This window comes from Lampetra planeri, chromosome 31 (assembly GCF_965212315.1).
Source record: "Lampetra planeri chromosome 31, kcLamPlan1.2.h2, whole genome shotgun sequence".
In the NCBI taxonomy this organism is placed as follows: Eukaryota; Metazoa; Chordata; class Hyperoartia; order Petromyzontiformes; family Petromyzontidae; genus Lampetra; species Lampetra planeri.
In genome coordinates this window covers 11,412,729-11,429,241 of record NC_136137.1, presented here as the reverse complement: position 1 = coordinate 11,429,241, position 16,513 = coordinate 11,412,729, and the positions used below count along the sequence as shown (strand labels likewise).

The 16,513-nt window shown below is 49.2% G+C and overlaps 2 protein-coding genes across 4 annotated transcripts in view; both read left to right on the top strand.

The window, feature by feature from the left end:
- Positions 1–16,513, top strand: part of LOC144729029 (indian hedgehog protein-like) — a 119,898-nt gene that overhangs the window by 51,614 nt on the left and 51,771 nt on the right. The gene's annotated exons all lie outside the window — the stretch shown is intronic.
- LOC144729224 (NXPE family member 4-like) overlaps positions 3,544–16,513 on the top strand; it is a 35,658-nt gene continuing 22,688 nt past the window's right edge. The window contains exons 1-2 of one of the 3 annotated variants that reach the window (XM_078609305.1): positions 3,544–4,366; positions 15,293–15,401. In XM_078609305.1, coding sequence (XP_078465431.1) covers positions 15,324–15,401 — 78 coding nt within the window. In that variant the 5' untranslated portion in view covers positions 3,544–4,366; positions 15,293–15,323. Of the gene's footprint in view, positions 4,367–8,131; positions 8,642–15,292; positions 15,402–16,513 lie in introns of those variants that run through there. The other 2 variants (XM_078609304.1, XM_078609303.1) reach the window with 2 other exon arrangements.

Here is a 16,513-nt window from a genome sequence, read left to right as displayed (position 1 = left end):
TTCACAAGGTGGACAGGCCATGCCTTCCACACAGAGGACGGGCCACATGCCTACCCATGGAGGACGGGCCACGCACTGACACACAGAGGACGGGCCACATGCCTACACACGGAGGATGGCCACGCACTGACACACATAGGACGGGCCACACACAGGATGGGCCACACGCCTACACACAGTGGACTGGCCACACACGGAGGATGGGCCACACCTCCATACAGAGGACATGCCACATGCCTACACATGGAGGACAGGACACAAACCTATACACAGAGGCCGGGACACACACCTACAAACGAAGAAAGGACCACACACCTACTGTGGTGCCACAGCAACCGAGCAATTGCCGCTGGCGCAGCCATCCCCTCGCTCATCTCCACACGAACACACGCACACCCCCACTAAACACAGACACGCACCCACGTTGGGTCTCGATGGGGGGAGGGTGCCTGGCACCACGGGTTTTCATCCGAAGGGCCCATAGCAGAGATGTCCCCCAGTTTCCTGTTGCCAGGAGATTGGCTGACCCCCACCAGGCCGGATTACATGGTGCCCCCCCCCTAAGATCAACTTAAAAAGTCGTAGGGACACATACAGCTTTAAAGGCTGGCCGCGTTGAAGCAGACACAACACGGGTGGTGGGGCCTCTGAGACAAATACTCTACGGGCAGTGCAAACAGTGGGGTGGGGGGAAAATCCCTGGGCGCCCTAGGAGGAGCGATTTAAGAGAGGCAGGAAATTACCGGTGAATCAGAGATGAGGAACGCAGATATGGGGACAATAGAAAGGGGGGAAAGAGAGGGGGGGAGATGACGTGATGCCCCCCCCCCCAACGATCGTTCAAAACTCGGCAGGTAAAGCGTTCGATTGGCCGCGCAGGAGGACATCATGTCACACGGGGATTAACGGGCTATGAGAGGATAGGAGGGGAGGGAGAGAGCGAATTTAGATCAAGAGTTCTCCTGCTACCGTCGAGAATCCCAGCTGCCCTCAGCGTCCGTGTGACCCGTGCTGCTGGGTGTAGCTGTGAACTGAGTTTATGGGTGGAATTGCCATCCATAAACTCAGCACTACTACCCATAAACTCACAGCTACCCATTGACTCAGCACTGCCCATCGACTAAGAACTGGCCAAAGACTCAGGACTGCACCATGGACTCAGCACGTCCCATTCAATAATAATGTCCACTTATTAAATCGCTTGTCACCGAGAGGTCGAGCTCAAAGCAAATAAGTTATTAACAAAGCGATTCTAATTCCTAATATGAGCTCACAGGCTCATGATTTTACCAGGCATACAATTCCTCCCCACCACGTTCCCAATAAACATGACACAATTATCGAGGGAAAAAACGTTCTTAATGGATCACTGTCACCCATAGCCTCACTGATACCCATAGACTCGCACTGCACCATAGACTCAGCACTGCCCATACTAATATATAACCACCCAGCTCTGACATTCTGTGACTGTGATTAACGCGGCACGGATTACTTGAAGTGCGTCACGTGACTGCGAGCAAGCAGCCAACCAGAGGTGCGCCCCTCCCAAACATGTACACCCCCGGATTGGTTGAAGTGCATCACGTGACTGCAAGCAAGAGACGGGTGAGTAAGAGTGAGGCAGGGCCGCGCTCTCTCCACTGCTGCCCTGAGGCAGAGCCGTGCTCCGTCCACTGCTGCCCTAAGGGACCCCCGTGCTCTCCATTGCTGGCTTTAGGGAGAGCCACGCTGTCTCCACTGCTGCCCTGAGGGAGTGCCGTGCTCTGTCCACTGCTGCCCTGAGGGAGAGCCACGCTATCTCCACTGCTGCTGTGAGGGAACCAGACGCGCTCTCTCCGCTGCTGCCCTGAGGGAGAGCCGCGCTCTCTCCACTGCTGCCCTGAGGCAGAGTCGTGCTCCGTCCGCTGCTGCCCTGAGGGAGTGCCGCGCTCCCTCCACTGCTGTGGTTGTTCGGAGTCGCCAAAGGCTGTGGTTGTTCGGAGACACCACAGGCGCCCCCGCACAACAACATAGTATAATCATAATGAACGTTTAGCAAGCGCGTTTCACCCAGAGGTCGAGCTAAAAGCAAATAAGTAAATAAATAAGCGAATCTAAAAACTAATATGAGCACGCAGGCTCATGATTTTACCAAGGATACAATTCTCCCCCCCTACCACACTCCCAAAATACATCACACAAGTATCAAGGGGATAAAAGCTATCTTAATGGAGCACTGCCACCCATAGACTCAGCAATGTCACCCATAGACTCACTGCCCATAGACTTAGCGCTGCTACCAATAGACTCAACAATGCTACACAGACTCAGCATTGCCACCCATAGACTCAGCATTGCAACCCAACACATTCCTGCGGAAGGAGCTGGTAGGAACGTTGGGTTGCTCGGTCAATGGCCAGGGTCAACGGCAGCGTGGTGTATTCCGAAAATATGCCCAACTGTGAGGGCGGGCACAAGCCGGCGTGAGTAGGTTAAATGTTGAGTTTTATAAGGGCACCACGGGGTGACCAGCCCCTCCCCACCCAGCCCCACCCCTCCCACCCCCACCCAGCCCCTCCCCACCTTCTCCACCCTCTCCACCCAGCCCCTCCCCACCCTCTCCACCCAGCCCCTCCCCACCCTCTCCACCCAGCCCCTCCCCACCCAGCCCCTCCCTCCACGACGGACGGACGGACACAATAATCCCCTGTGGGCTGGTGTAACCAGGAGGTTCCTACCAGTATAAACTCACAGCTCCCCATAGATGCAGCACTGCCCATCGACTAAGAACTGGCCATAGTCTCAGCACTGTACAGATTCAGGACTCCACCGTAAACCCAGCCAACACTACCTGTTCTGCCTCACGGCAGGTGTTTTGCCTCACGGCAGATGTGGGGGTGTGTGTAAACAGGAATTTCCTGTTTTGAGGTTGAGTTTCGTCACGTGACCAGGAAGTTACAATTTGACAGCCTATCAACCACCCGACAGGGATGTCAGCCATTACACAGTACAAAATGGTGGTACAAATCGCGTCCCAGTGAAGACAGCTGCATCTGTTCATTGTGGGACTTTATAAATCATTGTAAGTTCGTTTATGTTCTTATAATACTGGGAATGCCGTTATAATGCTGTAAATGCCCTTATAATGCTGTTAAATTTTTATGATAAATACGAGGCCTTGTTAACAACGAAGCCTGCAACTTGCCTTATTGTAAATGTTACTTGTAATTGAATAAGTCGAGTCATACTCGTACCCATGTAACCTTATTGCGATCTTGAGAGCAAGGATGATGAAATATCTCATCCACAGTTCAGTATTATGTGTAGTGCTGTAAATTTGGGCTGCAGCATGGTTGATCACACGAAGTGCCCTTACTTAACACAGTAGCTTATACTCTTTTATAGCTATTCAGTACTAATGTAGGTGCCTGGTCCATCCAGGATCTATTGTTGAGTTTCATGTTATCTAAGACATGTTATGATGCTGTAGTATTCATTGTATTGATATTACCAAGTATTAACAGATGCTGTATTTGTGCTGTGTTTTTCCATCAGTTTTACCTCATTCAATTCATTAAATACGTTTGGAGTCGGATGTTCACCCTGGCTCTGAATGTTTATTGGATGCGAGGTTATCTGCTTGGATAGTCGTGCAACGCAGCGCATAGCGAGGCTGAGACAGTAAAAAGACATTCTTCTTGAAGCTCCCAACCAGCCAGCTCCTTCTTGGAGCTCTCAAGCAGTCAGCCCTGCAGCAAGCAAGGAGCTCTCAGGCAAACAGCCCTGCAGCAAGAAAGGAGCCCTCAAGTAGTCAGCCCTGAAACAAGCAACCAGCTCTGCAACGAGTCTACATTAAAATTGTGTTGCAAGCATCGCAGCATGGAAAGCCACAATTCAGCAGGGAGAGATGCTGAAGAAAGTGATTTAAGCAATCCAGTGCCTCCCATCCTGCCTCAAGAGGACCAAGAGAGTTCAAGGCCACAAAGAGAGGTCCGGCTGGCACAGCGGGCCTTGGAAAGCTATGATGCTGAGAAGCAGGACCTTGATGCCAGGATACAAAGGGCATGGGACCAGGTTGAAGCAGATTTATCTGAAGCTCAAAACGCCCCATACACAGTGGCCTCAATTCAGCGGGTAATAAAGCAAGTGAAGGTGAGCAGTTCAAGCTACAAGCTGCTGGCAAATAAATACATTTCCCTCCTGATGAAGGTGGAAACAGACGAGGGCATCGAGGGAGTGTGCATGCAAGAGCACTTCCTTGAACTGCTCTGTGGAGGGCTTAAGAGAGACACGATCTCAGCACTCTGTCTCATCTAAGTCCACCACAAGATCTAAAGGCTCAGCACACTCACAGATATCATCTACTAATATGGCAGCAACTCAGGTATGTGCAGCAGCAGAAGCAGCAAACGTCCCAACCAACACTACCCATGGGTGAATGAATGAGTGATTGTGTTGGCGAGTGAGTCGGTGTTTGTGTTAGTGAATGAATGAGTGAGTAGGTGGGCGAGTAAGAGAGTGGGTGAGTGGGTGAATGAGTGAGTGGGCGAGTGAGTGAGTTTGTGGATGGGTGAATGAGTGAGGGAGTGGGTGGGTGGGAAATCGGTTGAGTGGGGGAGTGGGTGAATGAGTGATCGAGTGGGTGGGCAAGTAAGTGAGTGCTTGAGTGGGTGAGTTAATGAATGAGTGGGTTGGCGAGTGGGTGGGTGAGTGAGTATATAAGTGAGTGAGCGGGTGAGCGAGTGAGTGTGTCAGTGGGTGAATAGTGAGTTGGTGAACGAGTGGGTGAGTGAGTGAGTGAATGAGTAGGTGGGCCAATGAGTGAGTATGTTAGTGGGTTGGTGAATGAGTGGGTGGGTGTCTGAATGAGTGAGTGGGTGTGTGAGTAGGTGGGCGAGTGAGTGAATGGGTGGGTGTGTTATTGAGTGTGTGGGTGAATGAGTGATTCAATCGTTGGGTGGATGGGTTGGTGAATCAGTGAGTGTGTAGGCGAGTGAGTATGTGGGTTATTGAGTGTGATGATGGGTGAATAAGTGAGTGAATCTATGGGCGATTGAGTCGGTGAATGAGTGGGTGGTTGGCTGAATGAATGAGTGAGTGAATGAGTGAGTGGGTGGATGGGTGTTTGAATCAGTAATTGAGTGTGTTTTGGCGAGTGAGTGAGTGGTTGTTTGATTGTGTTGGTTTGTTGAATGAGTGATTCGGTGGGGGAGTGTGTGGGTGAATGGGTGAGTGAGTGGGCGTGTGAGTGAGTGAGTGGGCTAGTGAGCGAGTGTGTGGATGGGTGAATGAGTGATTGAGTGGGTGTGCAAATGATTGAGTGCGTGATTGGGTGAATGATTGCTCGAGTGGGTGGGCAAGTGAGTGAGTGGTTGAGTGGGTGAATTAATTAATGAGTGGGTGGGCGAGTGTGGTTGAGTGAGTGAGTGGGTGAGTATGTTTGTTGGTAAATGAGTGAGTGGGTGACTGTGTGAGTGGGTGATTGGGAGAATCAGTGAGTGATTGGGTGGGCTGCTCATACATCAATGACCCCTGGGGGGAGGGGTTTGAGGGGTTTTAACAAGCGATTGAAGTTTAATCGGTCCTTGGTTTAACGTACGCCTTTGTAAAATACACTTTGAACGGACTATTCCGGAACAATTTTATCAATCCATCACGCAGGTCCAAAGAGTAAAAAGATTTTGCCAACGCGTTGTCTACTTGACGAGCAAATGCAAGGTTAGGGCTTCATTCATGCCACGTCTGGTGCCGTCGCTAAAGCCGACTGACTAACGAAATGGGTGAGTGGATGAGTCAGTGTGTGAGTAGATGAGTGGGTGGATGAGTGGGTGGATGGGTGAGGTAGTTAGTGAGTGAGTGGGTGAGTCAGTGAGTGGGTGGATGACTGAGAAAGTAGGTATGTGAGTGAATAGGTGAGTGAGTTAGTGAATGGGTATGTCAGTGGGTGAGTCAGTGAGTGAATGAGTGAATGAGTAAGTTGGTGGATGAGTTACTGAGTGAGTTGGTGGATGAGTGAGGGAGTTTGTCAGCTTGTAGGTGAGTAAGTTAGTGAATGAGTGGGTGGGTTAGTCATTGAGCAAGTCAGTGAGTGGGTGAATGGGCAGGTGAGTGAATGTGGCTGGATGAGTCAGTGAGTGTGTGGGTGCATGAGTGAGGGAGTGGGTGAGTGAGTGGGTGGGTGAGTCAGTGAGAGGGTGGGTGAGTGAGTCAGTGAGTGGGGGAGTTGGTTGGTGAGTGAATGAGAGAGTAGGCTGGATGAGTCAGTGAATGAGTCAGTGAGTGGGTGAATGGGTGGATAAATGAGTGAATGCGTGGGCGAATCATTGGTTGGGTGAGTCAGGGAGTGAATGGGTGAATGAGTTGGAGAGTGAGTGGGTGGGTGGGAGGGTGAGTGGGTTGGTGGGTGAGTGTGTGGGTGAGTCGGTGGGTGAGTGAGCGGCTGGGTGAGTGGTGAAGAAGGGTAGATGAGTGAGAGAGTATAAGTCAGTGAGTGTGGTTGGACGAGTGAGTTGGAGAGCGAGTGTGTGGGTGAATGAGTGGGTAAGTGGGTGGGTGCATGAGTGAGTGAGTGGGTGAGTGAATCAGTGATTGGCAGAGTGAGTGGGTGAGTGGATCCTCATTAAAGCCAACTGTTCTTAAAATCGCTAAAATGTTTGATTGCGAAAGTAACTTTACAATACATATGCATTAGTAATTGGGGTCATTGTAAATCAACAAGACATCGACTTCGGACTGCTGATTTTGGAGTTTGTTGGTGAATGGGTGGATGAGTGAGTGAGTGGGTGGATGACTGACTGAGTGGGTGGGTGAGTGGGAGGGTGAGTGTGTTGGTGGGTGGATGATTGAGTGGATGAGTGAGTGAGTGAGTGGGTGAGTGAATCAGTGAGTGGCATAGTGAATGGGTGAGTGGATCCTCATTAAAGCCGACTGTTATTGAAGTCGCTAAAATATTTGTGCGACGGTAACTTTACAATGCCTATACATTTGTAATTGGGGACAACTTCTTGTAAATCAATAAGACATCCACTTCTGACTTATGATTTTAGAGTGCGTGGGTGAGTGGGTGGATGAGTGAGTGAGTGGATGACTGACTGAGTGAGTGGATGAGTGTGTTGTTGGGTGGATGAGTGAGTGAGTGGGTGGATGAGTGAGTGAATGAATGGGTGATTTAGTGAGTAGGTGATTTAGTGAGTGGGTGAGTGGGTGAATGGGTGGATGAGTGGCTTAGTGGGTGAGTAGGTGGTGACTGGATGATTGAGTGAGTGGGTGGATGAGTGAGTTGGTGAGTGGTTGAGTGAATTGGTGAGTGGGTAGGTGAATTGTGAGTGAGTGGGTGAGTGGGTGAATGAGTGAGTGGGCGAGTGAGTGAGTTTGTGGATGGGTGAATGAGTGAGGGAGTGGGTGGGTGGGAAATCGGTTGAGTGGGGGAGTGGGTGAATGAGTGATCGAGTGGGTGGGCAAGTAAGTGAGTGCTTGAGTGGGTGAGTTAATGAATGAGTGGGTTGGCGAGTGGGTGGGTGAGTGAGTATATAAGTGAGTGAGCGGGTGAGCGAGTGAGTGTGTCAGTGGGTGAATAGTGAGTTGGTGAACGAGTGGGTGAGTGAGTGAGTGAATGAGTAGGTGGGCCAATGAGTGAGTATGTTAGTGGGTTGGTGAATGAGTGGGTGGGTGTCTGAATGAGTGAGTGGGTGGGTGTCTGAATGAGTGAGTGGGTGTGTGAGTAGGTGGGCGAGTGAGTGAATGGGTGGGTGTGTTATTGAGTGTGTGGGTGAATGAGTGATTGAATAGGTGTGCGAGTGGGTGAGTGGGTGATTGTGTGAGTGGATGAGTGAGTGGGTGAACGAATGATTGAATCGGTGGGTGGATGGGTTGGTGAATCAGTGAGTGTGTAGGCGAGTGAGTATGTGGGTTATTGAGTGTGATGATGGGTGAATAAGTGAGTGAATCTATGGGCGATTGAGTCGGTGAATGAGTGGGTGGTTGGCTGAATGAATGAGTGAGTGAATGAGTGAGTGGGTGGATGGGTGTTTGAATCAGTAATTGAGTGTGTTTTGGCGAGTGAGTGAGTGGTTGTTTGATTGTGTTGGTTTGTTGAATGAGTGATTCGGTGGGGGAGTGTGTGGGTGAATGAGTGAGTGGGCTAGTGAGCGAGTGTGTGGATGGGTGAATGAGTGATTGAGTGGGTGTGCAAATGATTGAGTGCGTGATTGGGTGAATGATTGCTCGAGTGGGTGGGCAAGTGAGTGAGTGGTTGAGTGGGTGAATTAATTAATGAGTGGGTGGGCGAGTGTGGTTGAGTGAGTGAGTGGGTGAGTATGTTTGTTGGTAAATGAGTGAGTGGGTGACTGTGTGAGTGGGTGATTGGGAGAATCAGTGAGTGATTGGGTGGGCCGCTCATACATCAATGACCCCTGGGGGGAGGGGTTTGAGGGGTTTTAACAAGCGATTGAAGTTTAATCGGTCCTTGGTTTAACGTACGCCTTTGTAAAATACACTTTGAACGGACTATTCCGGAACAATTTTATCAATCCATCACGCAGGTCCAAAGAGTAAAAAGATTTTGCCAACGCGTTGTCTACTTGACGAGCAAATGCAAGGTTAGGGCTTCATTCATGCCACGTCTGGTGCCGTCGCTAAAGCCGACTGACTAACGAAGTGGGTGAGTGGATGAGTCAGTGTGTGAGTAGATGAGTGGGTGGATGAGTGGGTGGATGCGTGAGGTAGTTAGTGAGTGAGTGGGTGAGTCAGTGAGTGGGTGGATGACTGAGAAAGTAGGTCTGTGAGTGAGTAGGTGAGTGAGTTAGTGAATGGATGGGTCAGTGGGTGAGTCAGTGAGTGAATGAGTGAATGAGTAAGTTGGTGGATGAGTTACTGAGTGAGTTGGTGGATGAGTGAGGGAGTTTGTCAGCTTGTAGGTGAGTAAGTTAGTGAATGAGTGGGTGGGTTAGTCATTGAGCAAGTCAGTGAGTGGGTGAATGGGCAGGTGAGTGAATGTGGCTGGATGAGTCAGTGAGTGTGTGGGTGCATGAGTGAGGGAGTGGGTGAGTGAGTGGGTGGGTGAGTCAGTGAGAGGGTGGGTGAGTGAGTCAGTGAGTGGGGGAGTTGGTTGGTGAGTGAATGAGAGAGTAGGCTGGATGAGTCAGTGAATGAGTCAGTGAGTGGGTGAATGGGTGGATAAATGAGTGAATGCGTGGGCGAATCATTGGTTGGGTGAGTCAGGGAGTGAATGGGTGAATGAGTTGGAGAGTGAGTGGGTGGGTGGGAGGGTGAGTGGGTTGGTGGGTGAGTGTGTGGGTGAGTCGGTGGGTGAGTGAGCGGCTGGGTGAGTGGTGAAGAAGGGTAGATGAGTGAGAGAGTATAAGTCAGTGAGTGTGGTTGGACGAGTGAGTTGGAGAGCGAGTGTGTGGGTGAATGAGTGGGTAAGTGGGTGGGTGCATGAGTGAGTGAGTGGGTGAGTGAATCAGTGATTGGCAGAGTGAGTGGGTGAGTGGATCCTCATTAAAGCCGACTGTTCTTAAAATCGCTAAAATGTTTGATTGCGAAAGTAACTTTACAATACATATGCATTAGTAATTGGGGTCATTGTAAATCAACAAGACATCGACTTCGGACTGCTGATTTTGGAGTTTGTTGGTGAATGGGTGGATGAGTGAGCGAGTGGGTGGATGAGTGAGTGAGTGGGTGGATGACTGACTGAGTGGGTGGGTGAGTGGGAGGGTGAGTGTGTTGGTGGGTGGATGATTGAGTGGATGAGTGAGTGAGTGAGTGGGTGAGTGAATCAGTGAGTGGCATAGTGAATGGGTGAGTGGATCCTCATTAAAGCCGACTGTTATTGAAGTCGCTAAAATATTTGTGCGACGGTAACTTTACAATGCCTATACATTTGTAATTGGGGACAACTTCTTGTAAATCAATAAGACATCCACTTCTGACTTATGATTTTAGAGTGCGTGGGTGAGTGGGTGGATGAGTGAGTGAGTGGATGACTGACTGAGTGAGTGGATGAGTGTGTTGTTGGGTGGATGAGTGAGTGAGTGGGTGGATGAGTGAGTGAATGAATGGGTGATTTAGTGAGTAGGTGATTTAGTGAGTGGGTGAGTGGGTGAATGGGTGGATGAGTGGCTTAGTGGGTGAGTAGGTGGTGACTGGATGATTGAGTGAGTGGGTGGATGAGTGAGTTGGTGAGTGGTTGAGTGAGTTGGTGAGTGGGTAGGTGAATTGTGAGTGAGTGGGTGAATGGGTGGATTAGTGGGTGGATGGGTGAGTGAGTGGGTTATCTCCCCCATGCACCCGTACACCACCACACAAAAACGAACACGGAGGCATTATTTGTTTCTTTCGGTTAAGTCACGTCTAAAGATAAAATAATAAATTAAATTAAATAATAGAATACGACGTTTCGATTGCAACACAAGCAATCATCATCAGGTATAATGAAATAGCGACATAAAATCTAACCAGAAAACTATAGACAGACATATTAGCAGACAGATATCACCAAGATACATAGCGAGAGCAACACAGGTAACAGAGAGGGGTGATCGTCTCTGTGTGGTGGCCTTAAATAGACAGAGGGGGGGGCGGAGGCAGAGAGAGGGAGGAGGGTTAGAGAAAAAAATTAGCATATCAATGAGTGGTCAACAGACGTGGTGCTGCGAATGCGATGGCACGGCAAGCAAGCCTGAAAATCAGGAGAAGGACACACTAAAATTAAATAACCTAGTAAAATATCGAAATGTAATGTAATACAACACAGAGGGTCGGTCAACACACAATTAACGCATAGCCTGATTGATTACGTATTTCAAAGATTGCTAAGTTAGAATTTAAGTGTGAACAATCTAAAGAGAGGACACAGGCAGAGAAAACAAGTCGCCAGAGAGAGAGAAAAAAGATAAGCTTAAAACTTCCCCGTAGAAGTGGTTCAATCTCTGCCTCCGCCCCCCCCCCCTCTGTCTATTTAAGGCCACCACACAGAGACGATCACCCCTCTCTGTTACCTGTGTTGCTCTCGCTATGTATCTTGGTGATATCTGTCTGCTAATATGTCTGTCTATAGTTTTCTGGTTAGATTTTATGTCGCTATTTCATTATACCTGATGATGATTGCTTGTGTTGCAATCGAAACGTCGTATTCTATTATTTAATTTAATTTATTATTTTATCTTTAGACGTGACTTAACCGAAAGAAACAAATAATAATTCCTGCAGTCACGAACGTTCTAAAAATAAGATTGAACCACTTCTACGGGGAAGTTTTAAGCGTATCTTTTTTCTCTCTCTCTGGCGACTTGTTTTCTCTGCCTGTGTCCTCTCTTTAGATTGTTCACACTTAAATTCTAACTTAGCAATCTTTGAAATACGTAATCAATCAGGCTATGCGTTAATTGTGTGTTGACCGACCCTCTGTGTTGTATTACATTACATTTCGATATTTTACTAGGTTATTTAATTGTAGTGTGTCCTTCTCCTGATTTTCAGGCTTGCTTGCCGTGCCATCGCATTCGCAGCACCACGTCTGTTGACCACTCATTGATATGCTAATTTTTTTCTCTAACCCTCCTCCCTCTCTCTGCCTCCGCCCCCCTCTGTCTATTTAAGGCCACCACACAGAGACGATCACCCCTCTCTGTTACCTGTGTTGCTCTCGCTATGTATCTTGGTGATATCTGTCTGCTAATATGTCTGTCTATAGTTTTCTGGTTAGATTTTATGTCGCTATTTCATTATACCTGATGATGATTGCTTGTGTTGCAATCGAAACGTCGTATTCTATTATTTAATTTAATTTATTATTTTATCTTTAGACGTGACTTAACCGAAAGAAACAAATAATAATTCCTGCAGTCACGAAAGTTCTAAAATTAAGATTGATCCACTTCTACGGGGAAGTTTTAAGCTTATCTTTTTTCTCTCTCTCTGGCGACTTGTTTTCTCTGCCTGTGTCCTCTCTTTAGATTGTTCACACTTAAATTCTAACTTAGCAATCTTTGAAATACGTAATCAATCAGGCTATGCGTTAATTGTGTGTTGACCGACCCTCTATGTTGTATTACATTACATTTCGATATTTTACTAGGTTATTTAATTTTAGTGTGTCCTTCTCCTGATTTTCAGGCTTGCTTGCCGTGCCATCGCATTCGCAGCACCACGTCTGTTGACCACTCATTGATATGCTAATTTTTTTTCTCTAACCCTCCTCCCTCTCTCTGCCTCCGCCCCCCCCCTCTGTCTATTTAAGGCCACCACACAGAGACGATCACCCCTCTCTGTTACCTGTGTTGCTCTCGCTATGTATCTTGGTGATATCTGTCTGCTAATATGTCTGTCTATAGTTTTCTGGTTAGATTTTATGTCGCTATTTCATTATACCTGATGATGATTGCTTGTGTTGCAATTGAAACGTCGTATTCTATTATTTAATTTAATTTATTATTTGATCTTTAGACGTGACTTAACCGAAAGAAACAAATAATAATTCCTGCAGTCACGAAAGTTCTAAAAATAAGATTGAACCACTTCTACGGGGAAGTTTTAAGCTTATCTTTTTTCTCTCTCTCTGGCGACTTGTTTTCTCTGCCTGTGTCCTCTCTTTAGATTGTTCACACTTAAATTCTAACTTAGCAATCTTTGAAATACGTAATCAATCAGGCTATGCGTTAATTGTGTGTTGACCGACCCTCTGTGTTGTATTACATTACATTTCGATATTTTACTAGGTTATTTAATTTTAGTGTGTCCTTCTCCTGATTTTCAGGCTTGCTTGCCGTGCCATCGCATTCGCAGCACCACGTCTGTTGACCACTCATTGATATGCTAATTTTTTTCTCTAACCCTCCTCCCTCTCTCTGCCTCCGCCCCCCTCTGTCTATTTAAGGCCACCACACAGAGACGATCACCCCTCTCTGTTACCTGTGTTGCTCTCGCTATGTATCTTGGTGATATCTGTCTGCTAATATGTCTGTCTATAGTTTTCTGGTTAGATTTTATGTCGCTATTTCATTATACCTGATGATGATTGCTTGTGTTGCAATCGAAATGTCGTATTCTATTATTTAATTTAATTTATTATTTTATCTTTAGACGTGACTTAACCGAAAGAAACAAATAATAATTCCTGCAGTCACGAAAGTTCTAAAATTAAGATTGAACACGGAGGCGTGCACGCGCGCGTCCCTGCGGGCGCGTTTTCCCCACACAAAGTTGGCGCTGGCCAAAAGGAACGGCGGCGGTATGACTATGCACGCACCCCTCCTGGTCGTTAAGCCCTAATCCGCGTGCCCGCAATGCTAATGTAAACCAAAAATAAACGGCGGCTGTATGAATATATATATATAGGTGCGTGCTTCCCCAACGGCCAGCGCTACGGCCCCCGGAGGACCCGGCAGCGTAATGCAAACAGGCAAACTCGCTGCGTAAAGCGCGCTGTGGAAACTCGCTGCACGTGAGCGCTTACCACCGCCGAGGTTATCCAGCACATGCCCAGCGCTGATCAACAGAAATGGCGGCGGTATGAATATGCACACCTACCCCCCGGATGGATAAGCCTTAATCCGCTGGGACAGGGCAATGGGCGCGCCTCACCGTTAACGCATTTCTATCGTGTAAACGCGCTGCGTAAAGCGCGCTGTGTAAACACGCACGCGAGCGCAAGCATGCGCAAACGACGGCGGCTTGTGTGGTTCAAGACACACGCCTCACGCTCAAATCACTCGCACCACCCCCACGCTGCAGCCCTGCGCTCGCACTCACGCCTGGGACCCCGATGCTGTTAGTGGCTTGAAGAGGCAGGACGGCAGGCAGGGAGTGAGTCGTGATGGCCCGGAGGTTGTAGACAACTGACTCAATCGTCCCGGGGCTCCCACCTTTTTTCTCTAAACTTTAAAGGCCTTAGGGGGGGGGGGGGGGCGTCGTCTCGTGCAGCCAATCACGTGCCTACCTTTCGATTTACAACTGATGCCCCGCCCGCACCTGGAGCGTCCATTACGCCTCCACCCATCGTTTTCTTAGTTCGTGTCTTCATTTTTTTGCTCTTTTCCGCCCCTTACCCATTGTTCTCCCGTGCCCAGTAGTTTGAGCCTTCGGTTTTGCTCTTTACGCCTAATATTCTACCCTCCGTCCTCCCCCAAATGTTGTGAGTAACTCATTGCGGTTGGCCCAGGGAACCTCTTCTTTTGTCGCCCATACAATTTTAAGCCAATTTAGGGGCACCGCAGTGTAGCCTGTCCTGTGGGGGTCGGCCAATCTCCTGGCACCGGGAAACCGTGGGACTCTCCTCCTAGGGGCCCTTCGGATTAAAACCCGATGTGCAAGGCAACCCCCGCCAGGACACTACTACGTGGGTGCGCTGCGTGCGGGTGGCGTGTTTAGTGCGGGGGCCAGGAGGGAGTCGCGGCGCTTGCAGAGTTGCTCCGCGGTCGTGGCACCACACGTGTGTATGTGTCTGTATATGTCTGTATGTACATGTGTATGTGTCTATATGTACTTGTGTATGTGGATGTTTGGGTCTATATGTACGTGTGTATGTGTCTATATGTACGTGTGTATGTGGATGTTTGGGTCTGTATGCACGTGTGTATGTGTCTATATGTACGTGTGTATGTGGATGTTTGGGTCTGTATGTACGTGTGTATGTGTCTATATGTAGGTGTGTATGTGGATGTTTGGGTCTGTATGTACGTGTGTATGTGTCTGTATGTACGTGTGTATGCATGTGTATGTGTCTGTGTGTACGTGTGCGTGTGTATACGTACATGTGTGTGTATGTGTCTGTATATGTACGTGTGTGCATGTGTCTGCATGTACGCGTGTGTATGTATGTATGTACGTGTGTCTGGCGAGCGGTAATGTAGCAGTTAGCGCTACGCTGCGATATGAACCAGGCGACCCGAGTTCGATTCCTGCTCACGGCCAAGCCCCAGTGATGATTATATGAACCGGTCCTGGGCCTCCCATAGGTCGACTCAGCCTCAAATAATGATCTGGTGCGGTGCGTAAAAACATCGCTGCTGGAGAGACAAAGGCGGTTGGGAGTGGTGTTGGCCACCCACCCCCTCGTGTGCCGTTCTGGCCTTCATAGGTGCTCGCTAACAGCACTTGCCAAAACAGTCTGCTAAGGCTATACGGGGGATCTTTGTCTTTGATGCGTGTCTGTACGCGAGTGTGTGTATGTATCTGTATGGATGTGCATGTACGTGTGTATGTATCTGTATGCATGTACATGTATGTGTGTACATTTTGTACCGGGGTATTTGTTGTGTGAGCCTCCGATCTCTATTGCTTATAGATGGGTTTCTTTCTTTCCCTTAAGTGATCTTTGGACGAGAGCTATTGTCAGGGCAATGGACATCAAGATCAAGATATTTGTTCTCCTCGCTCTGGTGGTAATCGTCATGGTGTATTTTTCCAGCAACCTCAAGGTACGATTCAAGGTTTTTATTTATTTATTACAAAGCCTTACCGTGCACATTTCATGCTGGTGTAATAAAAGACTTTGTCAGGCACTGCTGGTCTCCGTTGGTCTTTTATTTAGTTTCCTCTTTGCACCCCGCTGGTCCTGACCGCGGACCAGCGTCTCCTCGCGTGCGCCCCGCACGCGCTCCCTCGTCGGCTCCCTCTCGCACCCCGCTGGTCCTGACAGCGGACGAGCGTCTCCTCGCGCGCGCCCACGCGCGCTCCTCCGACAGCTCCTCCACTCCCTCTCGCACCCCGCTAGTCCTGACAGTGGACCAGCGTCTCCTCGCGCGCGCCCCACGCACACTCCTCCATCAGCTCCTCCACTCCCCCACTCCGCATACCGCTGGCCGACGGTGTGCCGAAGCCCCATCAGCCATGTGGCTGATGGCGCGGCGGCCACCCAACGTGGTCCCGCTTCTTCACTCCAACAACTGACCCCGATCCCTTCTGGGCTCCCCCCTATATCTTGTTTCCAAAGTGATCCTGATTCCTCCCCTTCTGGATCATCAGATACAGCCTTCCCATACTGCCCTGCTGGCTCCACCCCCATTCACCTCACTTCCAATTGGACCCGAGGTGAACGGCAGCCCCTCCCGCATGCCCCCCATACTGGGCTCCGCCCCCCAATACCCCGGGCCATGTGATTGGGCCAGAGCCCAGCAGCAAACCCCATTTACGCTCGCATTACATGACCTCCCCCCCCCCCCACGATGTAAAAGACCAACCGTCCCGGCTGAAACAGGATAAAATAATGCGAGCGATGGCAACACATTCAGGAATCACAACCGACACAACGGAGAGCACAAAAACGATGAACACAATCAACGAAAGGGAAGGGATTAGGATCCGGTACGGAACACCGGCCCGTCCTCCGTGCAACAAGCAAGAAAGAATTAAGGAATGGAAGGCAATGCACAACAACGGTAACCGACACACAATAATGGCAGACGCGCTTAAATCAGGAATGCGGTGTCTTAGAGCGTGTCCGTGTTGCTGGTCCATCCGCCTGGCTCAAGTCCAACTTCAGAGAACAACTGGTAGAGCAGGAGTGACGAACAGGTGCTCCACTCCCCCT